We start from the raw sequence: 21,835 nt of genomic DNA, 5'->3' as shown, positions 1-21,835 counted from the left end.
CACCAATTGCTTAAGTAAAACCACAGATTTGTTGCTGTCACAGCATTACCCACAGATCAAAACATCGCCTCATAAACGTCCCTCTCCACTCCTCATGCTTTTTGCCTGAATTATTACTATTCAGAAGAAGGCAGAAGCTGAAATGAAACACAAATCTCATCAGTATCCAGCATACTGGTTTGATCAGAAAGGTCAGAAGAGATGCACTTTCACACAGAACTAATATTCGGAGTGGCGAGCCAACAATCCAACATTAAAGGGAGAGTTCACCCAAAAAAAAGTAATGGAGTGAATATTTACAAAAAAAGCAAATAAGGCTGTTTACACCAACTCACACACCGATGTCTGATTGAGCCGGATGAAATTATAAAAGAAGTCCTAATCCTCCTTTTTCCAAACTCATTCTTCTCCCTTTTCCCCATCACATATCAGCTTGGAGAGGTAAAGTGGGAATAAAGCGCCTAATAGTGGGAATAAAGTGTTTAACCGGTAGGGTTAGGTGTAGGGATGCTTTGGTAATGTTCCTGGATCCACGTCTTTGTTGATCCTAGAACAACATTCCAATCAACCAATCAGATTTGAGGGAGAAGTTTAAAAATAGTTTAGAGACAGTCAAAAATAGTCGATCTCTGAATGCGAATGAACTGACTCTGAATTTTAGTATTGCTTCTTATATGAGGATCCTTTTTCAAATACAAGGTCAATATTGATTTTCACTAACGACAAAACAACAAATTATCCGTGAATTTATATGGAACTAAGCTTTAGGAGCTTTCCATCTTTACTCTCCTCCCTGTTACGCTGCATTCGGAGTTTGACTATTTTTGACTGTCAAAATGCCGGCGGACACAGAGACAGTGAGTTGTTCAAAATCTTTCTTTTTAGTAAACTCTGTGTACACAAACAATGTTCTCAATGCTGGAGTTCATGTGTCGAGCCCCTGGTGACACTTCAGCACAGTTTCATGTTGTGTCGAGCCTTCTTAGTGTTTTAAAAATAGCAATTTTGATGCTATCTTAGTAGTGCCCCATGCACTCCCATTCAAAAGGCATTTTGACCGAAAACGAAAATACGGTCAATCTTAAAAGTGGCGTTTTCATTCTAATTATGCCTTTACATGAAAGTTTGCCTCGGGTAGATTAACAAAAAGACCCTAGATTGCATTTTGGCGAGAGTTACCCTTAACTTTCTTTCTTCCATAGAGCACAAAAGGTGAAATTCTGAATAATGAATATGAAAGAGAAGCACGATAAATGACAAAGTAAAAAAGAGCTGTCAACCTGCAAAAAGGACAAGAAAGCACTATAAAAGTATCAGTCCGTATGACTATAAAGTTTTGTGTGAACAACAAACACATCATATGGACTTTTCATATGGACAACTGGAATGGATAACAAATTATAGTATATGATGTCAACCTTATCATACTGTACATGAAAGATTCTTCCCTTGTTTTACTTTTGAAACTAGAACTGATTACACAAGATGTTGTTTCGTTCATTCAAGAATTAAGACATTTTTATTGAAAGGTTAAGAGTCACTGGCATATGATATGATAAGATAAGATACTGTACCTTTGATAATTAAGCATATTTTATTGGATCGTCCTGCTTGTAGGTTATATATATATATATATATGTGTGTGTGTGTGTGTGTGTGTGTGTGTGTGTGAGAGTGTGTGTAAGACAATTATACTGAGGTTTAGTGCCTTGATGAGCGTGTCTTTATAGTCTATAACTGCTAAAACTGGCTAAAGCTTATTGTTGTGTGTGTGTGTGTGTGTGTGTGTGTATGCGTGTGTGTGTGTGTGTGTGTGTGTGTGTGTGTGTGTGTGTGTGTGTGTGTGTGTGTGTGTGTGTGTGTGTGTGTTTGTGCTGGAGGATGGCTTGTTTTTGCAATATTCACCTAAGTGGATTTTCCTGTTAAAAATGAATGCTTGATTGAATTGGTGGTAAGAGCTCAGTATGGCTGCACTTGCCCTGTTTCTGTAATACAGTACAGGGTCATTACTGAAGCGCTCAGGAGCTTTGCAGATCCTGCACTTCTGAGCATTATTGAAACTTTTAGCATCTTTTCATCAAATTGAAAACTGTCAGGAGATTCAGCTTGAGAACTCTGCAGTGCATCAGCATTATTCTTCATATATTGGACATGGTGTTCCCTCCCATGTGCCGGTGTAAATTTAGCTGCGTGTGCTTCACATAATCAAAGAGCTTTTGCATCTAGTGTGAGCAAAGTGAGTCTCAGCTGGCAGACACACGGGCCGTCACAGCCCAGTTACTGGCCGTCTGATGCTAATTGCAAACAAAACTGGAAAGCGGAAATTTTTTTTTTTTTGCACTTTTACAGGTTTTTGTCCAGGGAAACGAAACTGTTTTTAAAAGGTACTATATTACACTGAATTGTTTTTTGTTGTTGTTGTTGTTGTTGTTGTTGTTGTTTTTTACAAAGAAATGACCAGAAACACAATGAATTAAATGTGACATTTTGAAGTAGAAAGACTAAAATAGTATTTTCTCACCAGTAATCTTGGTTTTATTTACAACCTTTTTTTTTTTTTTTTTTTTTTTTACAGTGAGAAAGAGTTAGTCCTTGTATTTGCTAAAGTTTGTGAAGTTAATGCCATTAAATCTCTTAGGTATTTTAGATATTATTCCTCTTTTATTTTAAGATAATTCGAATTTTAGTTTGAGACACATAGACAAACAGTGAAATTAACCAAATGAAAGGAGTTAATTTCCCTCAAATATCACTGCAAGTTCATTGTACTTAACAGAAAGAAGTTAAGTGAACTCAATAAATGATTATACACTCACCTAAAGGATTATTAGGAACACCATACTAATACTGTGTTTGACCCCTTGTAGCCTCTTTTTCCTATTTGTAGTGGAGATGAGTGGTACCCGGTGGGGTCTTCTGCTGTTGTAGCCCATCCGCCTCAAGGTTGTGCGTGTTGTGGCTTCACAAATGCTTTGCTGCATACCTCGGTTGTAACGAGTGCTTATTTCAGTCAAAGTTGCTCTTCTATCAGCTTGAATCAGTCGGCCCATTCTCCTCTGACCTCTAGCATCAACAAGGCATTTTCGCCCACAGGACTGCCGCATACTGGATGTTTTCCCTTTTCACACCATTCTTTGTAAACCCTAGAAATGGTTGTGCGTGAAAATCCCAGTAACTGAGCAGATTGTGAAATACTCAGACCGGCCCGTCTGGCACCAACAACCATGCCACGCTCAAAATTGCTTAAATCACCTTTCTTTCCCATTCTGACATTCAGTTTGGAGTTCAGGAGATTGTCTTGACCAGGACCACACCCCTAAATGCATTGAAGCAACTGCCATGTGATTGGTTGATTAGATAATTGCATTAATGAGAACAGGTGTTCCTAATAATCCTTTAGGTGAGTGTATTAAGATGAACATAAACTGAATGAGTTGCAGCAGATTTCTAGTTCCCTGCATGCTTTCTGTCAGATTGCGTAAGGAGAATAAATGTTAAAATTAAATGTATTTTGAGTGCTTTTGCACTTGGAAAAGCGTGTTGGTGTTTAATCTTCTGCTATGTTGGGATTTATAGGGGTTTCTACTATATGTTGCAGTTTTGTAGGTCTTCATTTTGGTGAACAGTGTAGAGCTTTTGGTTAGATTGAGGATGGACTGCGAAATTTGAAGACTACATTTATATGGACTTCTATTTCAGTCAGAATGAAATAATCTCGATTGATGAATCCGAACGTAGTGTTTACATGAAGTCTAAATAAAGGTGTGTTTATATGCCACAAGCTTCAAATCAGATCTGAGTTAATATGATGTTAATCCATCAAAATGCACGAGTCAGCTTAATAATGATTTCAATTAAGTTGCAATTAACAAAATTTGACGTCTAGTTTTTTAAGTTCTGCCAACTTATTAGTGCTTACAGTGCATGCCTTTCTATTATTCTCTATTATTTATCAGATAAATGTGTTTGGTCCCCTCTTCTTGTCCTAGTGGGAGATTCTCCGCCAGGATAAGCTTAAGATGTCCTAAGAACATTTCTGAAAGTCAAATGCACCACCATGACATCGTCTGAAAGGGTCAGTGGTTATCTATATTACGAATTAACTAGTGATGGATAGACACGATTTTCTTAAATGCACGAGCTATATGTGTGGTGTTAGCCATTAGCTTTGACCTTTTCCCGGCTCTCCCTCTCTCTGTTTCACTTTCACGTTAACTCAACCGTGTCTCTGTGCTTACGTCTGCAAAATATCTCCGCCTCCTCTTAATTTATGAACAGCGTCGTAGATCGAGTGCTCTCCACTCCTACTGGGAGAGAGCAGGATTCTCGGAGCGTGTCGTGAGCGCTATCAGAGTATGAATGACTGTAATTGGCTCTCTAACGCATGATGTGTTTTGTATGCTGTGCTCATCGAGTCATATAAAAGATTTTATGCAGATATAAGTGCTTTTGTTCAGCCTTTAGAAAACACCCAGAGGGGCAGGTGTGTTTGCTTGGGGAAAGTGATGCTGTCTTTGTTTTGAACAGCGTTTCTTGTATATAAAATGCCAAGCAGACAAGAATGGATTTCTCTCACAAAATACATTTGTGCAGAGCTCCAGGTCTCCGAGGTATTCCTTGTTTTTTAACATCCCACTCGTAGCACTTGGACAAAAAGCAGAGAGAAATTTATTGAGAAATTCTCATAGTAAAAAAAACAGTATGTGTTTTGTTAAGTATGTATGTATCTTGTATGTTTTTTTCTTCTAATAAGCCACTAGAGACACTGTGATATGGATCTTCTTTTCATTAGAGTTGAGGAATACTGTAACATACACTGACATGAATTGCAAAAAATCATATTCATAATTAGTATTTTTGTCTTGTTTTCTAGTTCAAATATCAACAACAACAAAAAATACATTAAACAAGATTCATGCACAACTGCATATATATTACAATTGTATTGTATCTTTAATACAAGTATTATGTGTTATATTTTTCCCCTCTCATCTAGTTACAGAAATACACTATCGTTAAATTATTATTATTTTTTTTTTTTTAAAGAAGATTTGTTCACCAAGGCTGCATTTAATAGTTAAAAAATACAGTAAAAACAGTAATATTGTGAAATAATATTGCAATTTAAAATAACTGTTTTCTGTGTGAATATATAGTAAAATGTAATTTATTCCTGTGATCAAAGCTGAATTTTCAGCATCATTACTCCAGTCTTCAGTGTCACATGATCCTTCAGAAATCACTCTAATATGATGATTTGATGCTCAAGAAACATTTATGATTATTATTAATGTTGAAAACAGTTGTGCTGATATGTTCAGGAACAGCATTTATTTAAAATAGAAACCCTTTGAAACATTATAAATGTCTTTACAGTCACTTTTGATCAATTTAATGCATCCGTGCTGAATAAAAGTTTACATTTTTTTTTTTAAATCTTACTGACCCTAAACTTTTCTTGACCGTAAATTTCTTATTTTGTTTCAAGAAATTTTATATATTTTACAGGAAATAAGATTTTAAAAATCTCTGCATAAAATACCTGCATGGCCCACTATATTTGTGCATTATACAAGACAATCTGGATCTTTTTGTAAAAAGTCCTAAATCACAATTCTGTTTTGTAGTGTTAAACTGCATGAATAAAGGACATGAACCTTTCCAGGAATTTATAACTTCACTTCTACAGCTAAGATATGCTGTCTCAGCCAGCCTTTCCTCCATGATATCTATAAATATGTCATAGACCTGAGTAATCCTCTGACACCGAACTGCACAAACAACTTTAAAGTGTCTGTGGCAAAACAAGTCTGAGTCGATAAGGAAATAAAAGCAGAGAGAGAGGCAGCGCTGCTCAGTTTCTCCACAATAAATCAATAGAAGGAACGACTGAGACGTTGAGCTCGCCTCTGTATTGTGTGTAAAATTAAATACTGAAAGACACTCGAACAAACCAGACTGTGTTCAGGCCCGATGGCCACTAACAGAGAAATATCTAATGCAGGAGAAGCATCTCCATCTGTTAAGCTGTAGTGAATGTGGACGCAGAGCTGGAATTGGTTGATTTGGATGTTTGCTGAGCTGTTGTTGCAGTCGTCACTGATGGAAACCCGCAGTGTCAGTCTTTCCTCCTTTTCCGCAGTCATTCCAGTGAAATCTTCTTTTCTTGTGCCGCAATGAGAATGATGGGGATAAGACTAAATGTGACCCTAGATCACAAAACCAGTCACATGTCGCACGGGTAGATTTGGCAATAGCCAACAATACATTGTATGGGTCAAAATTATCGATTTTTCTTTTATGCCAAAAATCATTTGGATATTCAGTAAAGATGATGTTCCGATATTTTGTACATTTCCTACCGTAAATATATAAAACATTTATTTTTGTGAGTGAATGCAGCACAATCACGAACATAAATGGACAACTTTAAAGGAGATTTTCTCAATGTTTCGATTTTTTTGCACCCTCAGATTCCAGATTTTCAGCGATCGTTTCCGCAACGAGTCTATTTCTGCTGTGCTGCAAACGCTGAATTAAAGCGAATGGTTCATGGTCAAAATGAACGCAGATTGACATGAAAATGTAGTAATCTCACTATAAATGTATTTAATTAAATACTACTATTTTTCACAGTCATCTTTTTACTTTAAGACCGAGGTAAAGCAAAGAAAACTACAATTTACCTCAACAAGGTGCAATAATGAACAACACTCGTCTCATTCGTGGAGGTGGAGAAACAAGTTCTTTGTGACATGCAAGATTTATTGTATAAAGATTTAAATGCAAAAGAAAAGGCTGTTTTTGTCAATTTTAAGTTTTAATTTAAAATGTTTGCGATTTTGATACAAGTACATGGTTAAATATTTGATCACTTGCTTGAGCAACTTAATAGAAGTAATGCATGGAATAATAGCCCTACGTTGTTTAAATTGTGTTTAAACGTACATATGTCCATTAAAGAGTGTATATGTGGACAAAGAGAATCCCAATGCTGACAAAACTTTTTTTTTTTTTTTGTAATAAAAGTTGCTGCATAACTTCTGGATTTGAAATAAAAATAGTGACTATGTGTTTGTGGTACAGCCGTGGATCAGTTACGCACTGCAAACGCAGCATGTGTGAAAGCACTATAGCGCGTGCTGCTCCTGCACTGCAAACGGAGTATGTGTGAGACGGGCGTTATAGTTGTTTTCCAGCAACAGTGCAGATAAATTAATTAAAAAAACAACAACTTTACAGTCAACTTTCACAACATGGTGACCAACGCATATTGGATTCTGCTGTTTATCTCACTCTTTTGACAGTTTTTGAATCGTTCAGTGTTTGTTCAAATGCAGTCGGAGTGTCTTTTTTAATGCAGCATCTTCATTTCTTGAGCTTTGAATGTAGTCGCCTCTACTGTTCGAACGCTGCGTTTCGCACATCTCTGTACGCTCTCGTTGGGGTGCAGGTGAGCTTTTCCATTCAGAGGCTGTGTGAACACCCATGTCTGAACACAGTATGTGCTTTCCCATTCAAACACAATTTAAGCACAGTTTCCGCACACACACACACTTCGGAAAGGGAATCCTGAAAAGTTCTATATAATTAAATGAAGCTTGCAGAAATCGGGGTAATATTTTGATGGTCCCCTTCAGACATGTAGACTTTAAGTAACGTTGCTTCTACTAACGTTGCAACTAACACTCTAATGAGAGCAGGGTTAGGATATTCATTGTATTTGTGAGAGATAAAACCTTCTTTGATTGCAAAAATACTTTATATATGTAAAGATGTCCCCCCTTCAGTGTAGTGAAGCCAAGAGCACAACTCACAGCATGTGCCTGTCGCGCTCTAGAAAGAAACATTGCAATATAGTCACAGATGCTACGATACATTTCCAACTAGTTTGAAATTTGGCCGACCGTCCCTGACAAGCAAAAGCAACAGCCAATGAAGATGTGACAGAGTGAAAGCATTGAGCCAAACCTTTGCAAACGTCTCTCTCTCCTTTTCCCAGTTCTGTGGAATCAGTGCTGAAATAAAGTCCATGTTGTTTGTGTATGTTGTCAGCTCTCGTTACTATGTGACTTGCATAACAGTACAGTAAATGCTTTTATTGACAATTTACAGACAGTTGTGTATGAAGAGATCGGCTGATTTCACCATTGCTAGTATTGATCGGATGCCTTACATGTGGCAAGCCACCATATAAACTCATAAACTTTACTGTGCAAAATCAATAAATAATAAGTATGCTTCGTTGCTCACATGCAGGGTGTTTTTCAGTCTGCTAGCACAGCAAAAAAAGTTGGATTTCTTAAGGTCACGTTGACTTGCTGCATGAGACACTAGCACAAAAACTTTAACAAACGGTAGACCAGGCAAGAGACATGACATAAATTTTTTTAAACTACTATTTTTTACAGTAAAATTGACATTTAAATAATATATTGTATTCAAAAATATTGTTTGCATATATTTCTGTATATTAAATTGCTGTGCTTTACAGATTTTCTGTCACACTGTTCATGAAAGAATTGCTAAGACAGCATTTATCTCAGGTGTAGATATAAAGAGAATTTAAAGTGTAAATCAATGTTTTAAAATGTTACCAAAATATCTCTCATTGCACAGCTGCATAACTGTCTCTAAGAGAGTGTTTAATGATATAAATTAAGTTTATATTTAAAAAAATAAATAACTGTTGAATTTTTTTATTTACTTTATTTACCTTTAAAGAACGATTACAGCCACCAAAGCAGTGATTGTGTCATGATTCTGCCTTCTAGTCTTTGATTTTCCCTGGTCTTGAGGAAGGATCATGACAGACCCATGTTTTCTGTTCACACACATGGCCTTTTGCTGGGCCATGTGCTTGTGTTGTCTCGTTCCTCGCCCCGCCCCCTTGTTATCCTCGTTTAGTCATCACTGCTTTACCCTTGTCACCTATTTCCCTCATTAGTTTCTCCCTATTTAATCCCCTTGTGTTTGCTGTCCTGTGCCGGTTCATTGTGTGAAACAATCCGTGAGTAACCTGTTGAAAGTCTTGTCCAGAAAGAAGAGTTTGATCCTGTCTTAGCTGTTAGTTTATTGTCTAGTTTTTTGTCTGCGTCTTAGTCTAGTCTTGTCAGTCTAAAATAGTCTATCCTGTCTTGTTTTGCCCCCTTGTGGGTTTTGTTTTCTGTTTTCGTCATTAATAAACCTTGTGTGAAGTATTTACTCTCTGCGATTGGGTTCATCTCCACATCACCATAACAGATTGTGTACCGTTTTACTTCCACCGTGAATTTAGTTCAATTTAGAACCATATCTTCTTATGTTGCGTTTTCAAGTTCTTTAATTTTGTTCTTGCAACATACATTCTTAAAAATAAAGCTTATTTATTGGCATCAATGGTTCCATGAAGAACCTTTAACATCTATGAATTCTTTATAGTAAAAAAAAAAAAAGGTTATTTCGGGTTTAAATTTAATTAACTCTTTCTCTGTCAGCGTTGTAAAAACAAAGTTGCCAGCCACTTCCAACATTTTTTATAATTTTCACCAAAATGTTGTGGCCCCTGAAATATTTTATTGTATGAATATCTGACCATGCAATATATCAAAAGAAAGAACAAAATACATTTTTATGCATTATTTTTTTTAATTAACACTTGAATGTGAGTAAGTTTCATAAAAAAAAGCAACATTTGGAACATAAAGCTGAGAAAATCTACAAAGACGTGCATAAGCAATGCTTTCATTGCTTGTTTCTCCTTATTTTATGTCTCCTTCCCTCGATAAATGGCATCGCTGTGAAAACCCTCCTTTGCAGGGTTCTGTTCAGCAACAAAAAAAAGTGTGTTTGTGTCCCCATAAATAATCCGACGCATGATGTGTATGAGGGCGAGTGATGGGCAGATGGTGGTGTAGTGAAGAGAGCGAGCCAGATTCTTCTTACTCAGCTTCTCCTCCCCATCTCACCCAGGACCCGTTCTCCGCAGACCCCCTGCACTCCAGCCGATGACTAATGATTTCCACAGGAAAAAAAACCCCCATCTCTGTATTTTATGTATCTGGCTTGATACTCGGATCCCTGAAGACAGCAGGACAACTGAAACGGTCTCTGTCCAGGGCTGCAAAATGCCAGATTGGTGACATTATGCCTCTTACTGTCACTGCGAACAATGATGTTTTTATGTGCTTGCTGGCTGTGTATGTGTTTTTTTCAGAGGTGCTAAATATCTAGACTGTGCTGGCATATTGTGAGGCAAAGATTGCTGCACGCTGCATTGTGTTTGGAAACGAGCTAAAACCATCTGTCGCAGTGAAGCACTCATATGCTATTCATTTCTTAAGAGAAAACTGACTTACTGCATGACATACCAGCACAAAAACTGTAACACACTGAAGGCCAGGCAAACGACATGATGTTTACCATATTTTACAGAACATAAGTCGTTTTTTATTTGAAACATACCGTGACTTATATTCCAAAGCAACAAGCAAAACATTGGATCGGTGCCAGATGAGAGAGGAACACGAGCCCAAGGTTATTTGCACAGGCCATTTACATGGTGGTAGTTTCAGTTTTGCTTTAAATAAATTTGTTTAGACTTGCCATTTATAATGCATGTTGTTTATAATGAATGCCACTGTAATTTGTTTTATACATATATTTTTCATTCTTGTTCTGTTTTGAATACTGTTCAATTTAAAGTATTTGTTGTGGATTGAGTGGAAAATACATTTTAATAATGTTGATGATGTTGTCAAAGTCCCCATGTGGTGAAACTCAAGCTTTTAATTTAGTCTGTCTAAATATGTCTATGTGGTGTTTTTAATATGCTTTAAGACAAACCATGTGTAAATTCATAAGTCGACACCATTGCTGAGTATTTTCTCCTTAAAACTGCAGTGAACCAAAGACAGTCTCAAAAACACAATCGCTGGTGTTTCTGACGTCACAAACTACCTTGTAACCAATCAGATCAACGTGTGATCGTCAACCAGTGGATCTCTGAGCTGAGTGAGTGAGTGGGCTCATTTGCATATTCATAGAACCGCGTATACTAAATGAGGCAAGGATGCCAAAAATGTTTTGGTGATCAAAGATGAGTTTTAAGGGATACAATTATTGAGTACAGGGGGACTTTAAATGTTTTGTTTTATTTGCCAGTGCTATTTCTCAATAGTTAAATGGTTTTGGTAAAAAAAAATTTTTTTTTTTAAAATCTGTATTCTTACACTATTTATGGTACAGCTTTTTTGTATATATACGAAATGAAAACAACCCAGACTTATGGTAAAATATGCAACAAGAGGGGTTAATTGTCACACTTTTTCTTTCTCTAGTGAATGTTTTTCAGGGTAGGTTTATTTTTGAAAGTCAATTTCTATATAGATACTCTTTAAAAAAAAAAAAAAAAAGCTGAACATTTCCAACATTATTGAACAGACATAATTGGTTGAACACACATTGACTGTATAGTGTGGCATGTTGTCACACTTTATGCAATAAATTGACACTCCAATAATGTCCCGCTGTTCATTTACATTCATGCATCTGGTAGACGCTTTTATTATCCAAAGCGACTTACATTGCGTTCACTAAACATTTTATTAGTTCATGCATTCCCATGGGAATCAAAACCCATGACTTTGCCATTGCTAGCGCCATGCACAACTGTTTGAGCTCTTGAATATAACCGTCCTGTAGCTCAAACAGTAGAGCGTTATGCTAACATCGCCAAGGTCATGGGTTTGATTCCCAGCAAATGCATGCATAATGCATACAATGTCAACCTTGAATGCAATAAAGCAAGTCACTTTGGATTAAAGCGTCTACTAAATGCATGAATGTATATGTCCTGTTTCACTTGCAAATGCGTTATATTTAATAGAATTGTCCAGTTAGTCCATTCTAAGAGCATCTTCGTCCATTGAAGGCCATGCAAAATTATATGCGTATTCTGATCTTTTAAATCTCAGATATTCATTATGTTTTTTCTAGTGGCCAATTTTCATTTTTGTCCTCTCTTTCTACACTCCTGTGATTCACATACTCGCTTTCCGCAGGAATTATAGACCTCCTTTGGTTACTTTACAGAAATAAAATGGGTTGTGAATTTTGATTGTTGCTCGCTAATTTTTAATTGCTTTGATAATTAACATTATTTTCTGAAAAGAGGCTTTTATTGTCATGCAGACCTCAAAACGAAATATACATCTGCGGTGGATTGTTTCCAGATTGTCCTGAATATCAAATATATCATAAAACATAAGATCATAAAACAATGTCATTGTTGAGTTGTGCAGCAGATTTGAGTTGTAACTCTCCACAATGGCGATGGATGTTGCAGGTTATTTTGGGAGTGTTTGCTTCTCTCCAGCTCTGTCCCTGAAGTCTCTGGAGATCCAGTCTGAAGTGTTGGCTCTGAAACAGCACACAGAATCGATGCTTCAGGGACAGAGGTAACTGAGATTTTAATGAAGGAGAGCTGGACAGCCCTTGGCAGACGAAACCTCAATGCCCTCTTAACAAGAACACTCTCCAGGCCAGTGGAAAAACGAGTAGGGTTAATTAATTAGAGATGAACGGCCAAGAGGCTAGATTTGATTCTGTGCTCTTTTTTCTCTTTTTCTCTTTCTAAAGACCCCCCGCTTGATAGTGCCATGTGGTTTTATGCCCGAGCGAATGGGCTGTTTTTCAGGAGAGGCTGTTGTGCATCAGGAGAATGTTTTAGTTGTCGTTGTTGGATAATGTTTCAGTGCCTCCTGAGGCTAAAAGTGTTATCTAACAGTCCAGAAGGCATCATGGGGTGTTTCCATGGGCATTTTTGTTTTTTTATCTAACTATGTCCAACAGATAACAGTATACTGTGATTTTCATTTATTTTTTATTTTATTATAAAATTGCTGAAAATTCCTTTGATTTGCTAAGTCTGATTCAAAGTAAAAACTGCAACTAAAATAAAACAAAATTATGTTACACTTACTTTGTTTGTTTGTTTGTAACATTAACTGAAATAAAATGTAACTTAATTCAGCTAGTTGCCAAGGAAACATTTCTCATTTTCATTTAGTTTAACTTGATGTACTTAAATAACTAAAACTTTATAAAAACTACATAGACATGTTTATTTTAACTAATAAAATGGCAAAAACAAAACAAAATTGCCAAAAATTTTGGTTTCACTTTATTTTGATGGTCCCTTCAACACATTCTGTTGACTATAAGTATTTTATTTTTATTTATTTTATTTATAAGTATTGTATTTTATTTATCCCACACAGCCCTGCACACCACTAAGTAATATTTTCACACTTTTTGAATAATTTGGCAAAATGTTAAGCTTGATTGGAAATTACACAGAATAATATATATTCTGTTCACAAGTGATATTCGTAATATTTGTGGTTTAGTGATAAAATATTTACCATTTACTTTTTATTTCTCATATTTCATCTACTTGGTAAACAGGTGCAATATCTTTAAGGGGGAAAACCTTATTATGAGCAGTTTATATATATACATTTTGTTGTGCTTAATAGTTGGAAAATCTCCCATTGACTTGCATTAACAAGTCAAGTCACCTTTATTTAGATTTTAACAATACAGATAGCAGCTTTACAGAGATAACAGGAAAATAATGTAACAAAGATTGTTTCCAGAAGAAAATAGCTTCACAGTCCAGCTTAAGTAAGTTCAGTGATGTTTCATTTTTGTTGTAAAAAAGTTATTAATTTAGTTCATTTATATATATATAGCCGCTCTGGAGAAAAGCGTGATGTCATCGTCCAGCTGAGTTCAGTTCTCATATAACGGTGTCAATGCAGGCAGATCAATAATATTGTTGATTATTAAGTTAAATGTCCCAAGCAAGCCAAAAGCCAAGGCAACTGTGGCAAGGAACCAAAACTCCATCAGTGACAGAATGGGAAAAAAATGCACCAGCAGCGCCTCTTAGCGGTACCCTAATGCATACCTAAACCTACCCATAACCCGAATAGTCACATACGGACGTTTTAGGGGTACCCTTTTCGTCGTATATTGCCGTTTGGTCAAGACGCGTCAGTATGTGACGTTTTGGGGTGAGACTGTGTTGTTGTGGTCGTGTCCAGGCGCAGGTCCACCATCTGATCTGGATACGACCCAGATCCGGCTGATTACAGTAAACCTCGGAATAAACAGAAAGACTAACATTAGCGTGGATGCCATTCTTCTTATGATGTAACGAGTGCATCGGGTGGTATAGGAATTAACAGAATTTCACAGAATGTTACTCTACTATGCAATGAACATGAACAACACATGAAATCAAGCTTATATAACCAGAAGTGTTTGCATTCACATAAGCTTACTTGAAATCTTAATGCTATTGTTTTTCAGCAGAGTTCATTGTGCTGTTTCTCTTTCTTTCTCTCCCTTTAATCAGTTGAAGTGGCAAAAGTGTTGCTTAAAAAAGGGCTTTATCTTTTTCTCCCAGGGATTTTTTAATTATTCAGAAGACTCTATTCGCTGATGTGTTCCAGATGCAATCCTCCAGAAAACATCCTCTTTAATATATAGCCCTCTAAATCAGTTCCAGCTACCTGTCAAAGATGAGCTAGTTTAATCACTGGGATGTTCGTACATGTGGCAGCATTGCTGAAGGTCAGTCTTTATTGGAATAATCAATTTTTGGGGATATCAGCTAAAACAAATTCCCAGCATTCGCAGTCAAGTCAAGTCAAGTTACAGTCAATGATTTTGCAACCTTCATCTGGACAGCGAAAGCCATCACATTCTGCAGAGAAATCTCTGAAGACTTCTTCTACTCATAACCTTATATTTATAAATATTAACATAATACTGTTCAGCATATGGGAGAATCTCACAAAAATGCCACATTTCTTACATTTCATTAGTAAAACCTAGTGTAAAACTTTTTTTTTTTTTTTTTAATCGGCATAAATTAAAGGCATGTAACTACTGTGTTTTGTAAAATTGGTAACACTTTAGTTTATTGTCCAATTTTCACTATTAACTAATTGCTTATAGGCATGCATATTAGGCTGTTTAAGCACATATTAATGCCTTATTCTGCATGATCATATTCTACATCCATTAAAGCCCAATATAAACTTAACAACTACCATACTAACTATTAATAGACAGTAATTAAGAGTTTATTGAGGCAAAAGGTGTAATAGTTAGTTATGAGTGAGAATTGGACCCTAATATAAAGTGTGATCATAAAATTTAAATAATGTACCATTTTATGCTTCGAAGTAATGAGAATTTGGGGAGGAAATTAGTTTAAGGGCCCTATTTTAACGATCTGAAACGCAAGTATCAAACGCGAAACGCAAGTAACTTTGTGGGCGGATCTCGGGCGCTGTTGCTATTATACCGGCGGGATAAATGACTCTTGCGCCCGATGCAAATCTAAAATGTGTTGGTCTGACGTCGCTTCATTACTCATAGGAGTGGTTTGGGCGTAACGTGAAATAAACCAATTAGAGCATCATCTCACATTCCCTTTAAGAGCAGGCGCGCTTGTTCCATGGCGGATTGCTATTATAACGGCGGAATGTCTTGCCACTATTGGTCAAACAGGTTTGATCCGTCATTACTACAATTAGCCTGAATAATTTGGGTAAATATGTAAGGTAGATTTATGCCTATTTTTTCACATCTTCATGGACACCACAATAATTTCCCTCGTGTGGTAATATTTTTCCATGTAATTATGTATGGTTTGCAAAAATGAAAACTGCTGCGTCTGTGTTGATGAGAGAAGCAAAGTGTATGCACGTTGTGCACGCAACATTATGGCCAAGCATGCACCCTTAAAATAGCATCTGAATAATGCACCACTGACTTTAGACGAGGTTTCTCCTGGTCAGTGGTGGAATTGTTTTCTGAAACTGCAAAATAGCACCAGGGAACGTTTGCGCCGGAACACGCCTCCTCCTTTCGCTGAACCGCCCCCGGGAGCGCAAGTTCATTCCCTAATTTACCGACGTGCGTCTGTCGAGGGAAAAGTCCGCTGTGTGTCGGGTGCAAAATAGGAATGATACATGCGTCAGTGTAAAAAGTCAATTGTGCTGGGTGCAAGATAGGGCCTTAATAGTCATGAAAATGTCAAAATGCAAATAAATCTTAATTGTCTTGCAAACAGGCCTCATTTTCTTTTATATGTAATATATTTACTGTACACAGACATGTTCTTGACAGATTTACCCTTACAATCTCAGAAGGCACAAAGGCCTTAGGGCAGTACCTTTTTTAAAAGTCAAGTCAAGTGACCTTTATTTCTATAGCGCTTTATACAGTATAGATTGTTTCAAAGCGTATTTACAAGCAGTGATAACAGGAAAATGATTTAATGATGCAAACAGAGTTCATTTCGGCTGTACTGCAGCTCTAAAAGAAAATAGTCTCATTATTCAACTGACGTCACTTCAGTGTTGATTCAGTTCTGTCATAGAGAACATCAATTATTAAACTAGTTCATTTCATCTATAAAGCAACTCTGTAGAAAACAATGATGTCATCGTCCAGCTCAGTTCTTTTCTAATCCAATAGTGTCAGTGCAGTCAAATCAATAATATTGATCTGACTGTACTTTTGAATAAGAAGTGACCACCTCTGTACCTTATTTACCCCTAAGGGGTGCATATTAGACCTAAAATGGTACATATTAGTACCTTTTTTGGTAACACTTAACAATAAGGTTCATTAGTTAACATTTGTTAATGTATTAACTAACAATGAGCAATACATTTGTGATTGTATTTGTTCATCTTTGTTAACATTAGTTAATAAAAATACAGTTGTTCATTGTCAGTTCATGTTAGTTCATAGTGCATTAACTAATGTTAACAAGATTTTAATAAAGAATTAGTAAATGTTGAAAATAACATTAACAAAGATTAATAAATGCTGTTTAAGTGCAGTTCATTATTAGTTCATGCTAACTAATGAACCTTACCCCCTTTTTTCTATAAGAGTGTATGCTTCTGTAGCAGTGCTCATTGTAATGAGCTCTTTTGGTCTTTTTCTCCGCAGGATTCGGGATGACCACCCCTGTGACGGTAGCTGGAAAGATCTTCTTGATCTTCTACGGCCTGTTAGGTTGCGCGGCCACCATCCTGTTCTTCAACCTGTTTCTGGAGCGCATCATTACCCTGCTGGCTGTGGTGATGAAGGCCGTTCGTCTTCGTCGTCTGAGGACCAGTGGTCTCCTCCCGCCGGGAATCTGCCAGGACTTCGCTGCAAGTACGTTGCCAGGCTGGAAGCCCTCGGTGTACCACGTGATGCTCATTCTGGGTTTATCGGCCATCGTGATCTCCTGCTGCGCGTCGGCCATGTACACTCCAGTCGAGGGTTGGGCGTACTTGGACTCGCTCTACTTTTGCTTCGTCACCTTCAGCACGATTGGTTTCGGGGATTTGGTGAGCAGTCAGAGTGCTGTGTACGGCTACCAAAGCCTTTACCGGTTGGCTAACTGTCTCTTCATCTTGGCTGGAGTGTGTTGCATCTACTCTCTCTTCAATGTCATCTCAATCGTTATCAAGCAGGTCCTCAACTGGATGTTGGGGAAAATGAATTGCTTGTGTTGCCAACGCTGCAACAAAGCAAACGCTTTCTTGGGACGCCGCAATGCCATCAGGCCCGGCTCACGCCTCCGAAAGGGACGATTCGGGCAAACGCCGGACTCGGACGGGCCTTGCGATAGCGACACGGAGGGCCGTAGACTCTCGGGTGAGATGATCTCCATGCGGGATCTGACGGGATCCAATAAAATCTCACTGGCTATTATGCAGAAACAGCTGTCGGAGTCAGCAAACGGATATCCCAGAACGGTCTGCGGAAGCTCGAGGCAAAACGGCTTTTCCGGTGGCGTCGGTGCTCTCGGCATTATGAACAACCGATTAGCAGAAACCAGTGACTCTAGGTAGAGCTAACTTTAGCCTAAACAGGGTAAGCATCTCAAAAACGATTATCTTTAGCAGTAAAACCTCTCCAACTCTCTCTGGAAGTAACGCGGTTTGGATTTGCGATTGATTTAGTTTAAATTTCCCGACTCTGTCTTGAGCTTGTGTAGAACAGCATGACATGCATGAACTGTGTAGGATTTCCATTAGGGTTTTTGGACTGCAAGCATATGCTAGGAAGTAATGGTGCATTCAAATCATGTTAGAAAGATCGTATTTACGAGTTAAATGCACATGAACGGCACCACAAAGTCATAATTACAATTAGACACACTGAGTGAGAAAACATGTCAGATGCAGCAGCTGTATCAAGTTATTTTTAACAATAAAACTAAGTTGCATGTACAAAATACCCCATAGTAAAATATCATATACTAGATAGTATATAATAATACAGATAGTATTGTACAATTACTATAGCATATATAATAAATCAGTTTACTGCACCTTCATAAATTGATCAAAAACATAAAAAGCGAAAACACACCCAAAGCGCATTCTTTATTCATTTTGTAAGTGTAGGCCATCTTGCTCCGACCAAAGTTATTTGAAAGCACCTGACGTTCCCAACTCGTAAATACGAACTTCCCTGGAGGACTTGCTCGCACCACAAGTGACTTTACATATTCAAGTAATCAACCATAACAAACCCTGATTATCATGTTTTCTAGAAGTTGTAGACAGTCCTGTACTACATTAACTAAACCTAAACAAACGCTCTGAAGACTTGACTATTCAACCAGTGGCTATTCATATCAGTAGAGCTTTTCAAATCTCAAATATGTAGAAGTAGCATCCTTTTTACTCCGTTCGGATAGCACACTCGATTTACAACTATGCATCATCTCCATGTCGCAAACCAGTGCGCATACTTATGCTGTGCATTAAATGTATGTACTTCACTCCTCAATGAAAAGTCCTTACTTTTAAGTGTGTGTTTGTATTTGGACATACTACAAAATCTCAAAATAACACAGGCTCACTTGTTCTGTACAGTTTGTTCATGCACCTAGAACTGAGGATGGATATTATGCGAGCTAGTATGCAGCATTAGTCAAAGAGAAATGTAGAGCAAAAGCTTATTTCTATACTTGCAAATGACGACTTCACAGTATGCAGATTAGAAGTTGGGAGGTTTGTACTGTATAAGCGAGTGCATTTACGGTACCCCTTCAAATCGGTGTTCCTGTCAATAGGGATCTCATGGAAAAGAAGTGCCACTGTTGGAAAAATCCAGCTGAGGGTTTTACACCCTCGCATAGTAACATGATGAGATGCACCAATGAGAACTTCAAAGCCAAACTCTGTTGTTCCCCAAAGAGGAGAGAGGAGGAGCTGAAGAGATGGAGTGAGACAGAGTGAAGGAGAATAAAGTGAAGAACCCCTGAGAGAGAATATGAGCCATCTATCAGCGCAGAACTAGACTTCCAGCGGAGCTCATCTGCCAGACCGAACGTTAGTGCCCTCAACCCCTCCGCTATCATCTTATAGAGTAAGGAAACGTCCGCTTAGATGATATTTTCTACACCTGTCCTGAAAATATAGTGTGGTAGGATGCCTGGTTTTCAACAGAGAAAGCTTCTTATAGAACAGTCTAGAAACATTTAGAAAGAAAACCAGCTTTGTGCATGCTATATTGTTCGACACAATGAATGTGTTTACATGCACAATCCTGCACTGAACGCAGACGACGTGAGCTTAATGAGATTTGCGTGAAACGCACATGAGATTTTGAAATCATTTTCTTCAAAATGTAAACAAGACATGCACAAACTGAGTAAAGCAACAAAATGCTGGTGTGTGTGTGTGTTTACATGTAAAGTGGAATGGGTGTAATTGGTTTAATTCAGTTTTGCTTTAACCTTTTGCAACCTTCCCAGTTAAAAGAACATGTCAAGCTGTTTTCGACATGACCTTCGATCACACACGTGAATGCACTCATTAACATACTTATTACGATTCTGCTTTGCATTTAAATGACTTGATCGACATTCTGTCATCTTATTCAGTGTGGACGTGACTGTGTAACACTGAATCCTGATCGTTTCAAAATCTCATTTAAAGTGAGTGTTGGCAGTTTCATGATTTGCACAATTGACCCTTCGCTAAGCCCCGCCCTCCTTAATTACTGTTGTTACGCCTGACAAGCTTTCGCACCTGGCACGTCGATTACAGTATGAATGCACAGGTGTCAGACATTCCCAAGGAGATAATTAGTCATTTTTGGCGAACAGGTGAAATATCTGAGAGAGCAAGACAAAAGGGACTGCAGTATGCATTTGAGGGATATATCCACAACAAAATATGAATAATTTAATCTAAATTGAAGCTAAAGCCTATAGGTCCCAGCGCAAGCAGCAGCCGCCTCATACGCTGACCGTTCAAATGGGACACACAAATTGAGGAACAGCTATGTGCATGCACAGCTGGGTGAGTGAAATTTGAAAATAATATAATAATTATAAATCAAACAGCTTATCCATAAATCTTGTGGAATAAACACAAGACATTAGCCTGACCACTTTGCAATGATAACATTCTCCCGCTTATATTTTTAACGCGCCAGGCTAAAGCAACACATCGTGGAGCAAACGTAGGTGTTTTTGTTAATCCTGTCATCCCGGCATTTCTCCCCTTGGGTTTTAGGTTTCGGGAAGGGAAAAGATTCCACCCCTCTGTCCAAACTTTTAGGATACCGGGTATCAGATTTGCACAATCCATACGCACAACGCTTCGGCGTTTCCCTCGCTCGAAAGCTTGCCAGACCTCCCGCGCCTAGTTACGGTTGCTAAGCCACGATTGGCCTGTGACGGTTTTCGGGCGTGGCTTAGCGAAGGGTCAGTTTTTTTAATAAGCAGATTTTTGATAATTATCAATATTTCGTTGTGCATGTAAACACACTCAGTATAAGCTCATATACTCATTTGCCCTCATCTCATTTTGTGCAGTTTTGAAACATGATTCTGCACTGGTAAACGCCACCATGCATTACCGCTCTTCTGCATAAAGCTGAACTCTAATTAACTTCTGTTGCTTTACAACAAAGTCACTCATGTTGTCTCACATCACCAACTCTCACTGAAAATGAATGACTTCCGGTTGCTTTCTCACTGCAAATCTGCCTGTGCGAACTTCCCCGTTCCCCAAATGATCAATTAAAATGCTTTAATAAAACAAGCACATAAAAGGAATATAAAAGGACCTGGTTGATGAATTGCAATAGATGCTAAATGAGCTGTCGTGCAGCATGTGTGTGTGTAGCAGGCAGAAACATATGCTAGTGTGAAATCCTGACATAGGAAGAGTTGAGGAGGGAGAAAGAGAGGGAAAGACTTGATAAAGCATCAGCACAGATGTATTTGCATTAGCTAGCTCTCTCCAGGTGATCTATAACATCTCTGCTCAGCTCTCTTCTGCTCCAGAGACGCACAGCTTTCATTAGCTGTCTCATGTCTGCATCCACAACACACAAACGCACAAAAACACACACACAGCACACTCTCTACCTATACTCTTATCATCAATCTACCTGTATGTAACTCAAACGTCAATGTAAATAGTGCGGTACAGTCAAGCAGAACAATTTCTGATTCTTTTTGCATATTGCAAAAGGGAAACCGTGAAATGACTGAAGATTTCGGCTCTTGCTTATAATGTACAACCTCAGGTAGTTCAAACTTCTGATAGTTTTTTGCATGCTACTATGGTAAAGCCATACGAGAGCCACTTGTATCTCTTATAGGTCTATTTTTATATACAAATATGTTCATGTATTACATCTGGCAGTGTTGGTGGACTCGGTTGGAACAAACGACGTGTTTGAAATGTAATGAAGACCAGGGGTGGGCGGTATGAACAAAATGATCAATCACATTATGTAGCGGTAT

General features: G+C 37.8%; 1 protein-coding gene across 1 annotated transcript in view; it reads left to right on the top strand.

Moving 5' to 3' along the window:
• kcnk12 (potassium channel, subfamily K, member 12) overlaps positions 1-18,226 on the top strand; it is a 34,080-nt gene extending 15,854 nt beyond the window's left edge. The window contains exon 5 of the mRNA XM_079854516.1: positions 17,020-18,226. Within this exon, the coding sequence (XP_079710642.1) occupies positions 17,020-17,912 (893 nt within the window). The 3' untranslated portion in view covers positions 17,913-18,226. The remainder of the gene's footprint in view (positions 1-17,019) is intronic.
• Positions 18,227-21,835: the final 3,609 nt, after the last annotated feature.

This window comes from Squalius cephalus (genome assembly GCF_949319135.1).
Source record: "Squalius cephalus genome assembly, chromosome: 21".
Classification (NCBI taxonomy): Eukaryota; Metazoa; Chordata; class Actinopteri; order Cypriniformes; family Leuciscidae; genus Squalius; species Squalius cephalus.
Note: the sequence above shows the minus strand (reverse complement) of the source record. Positions and strands in the feature narration are given on the sequence as shown.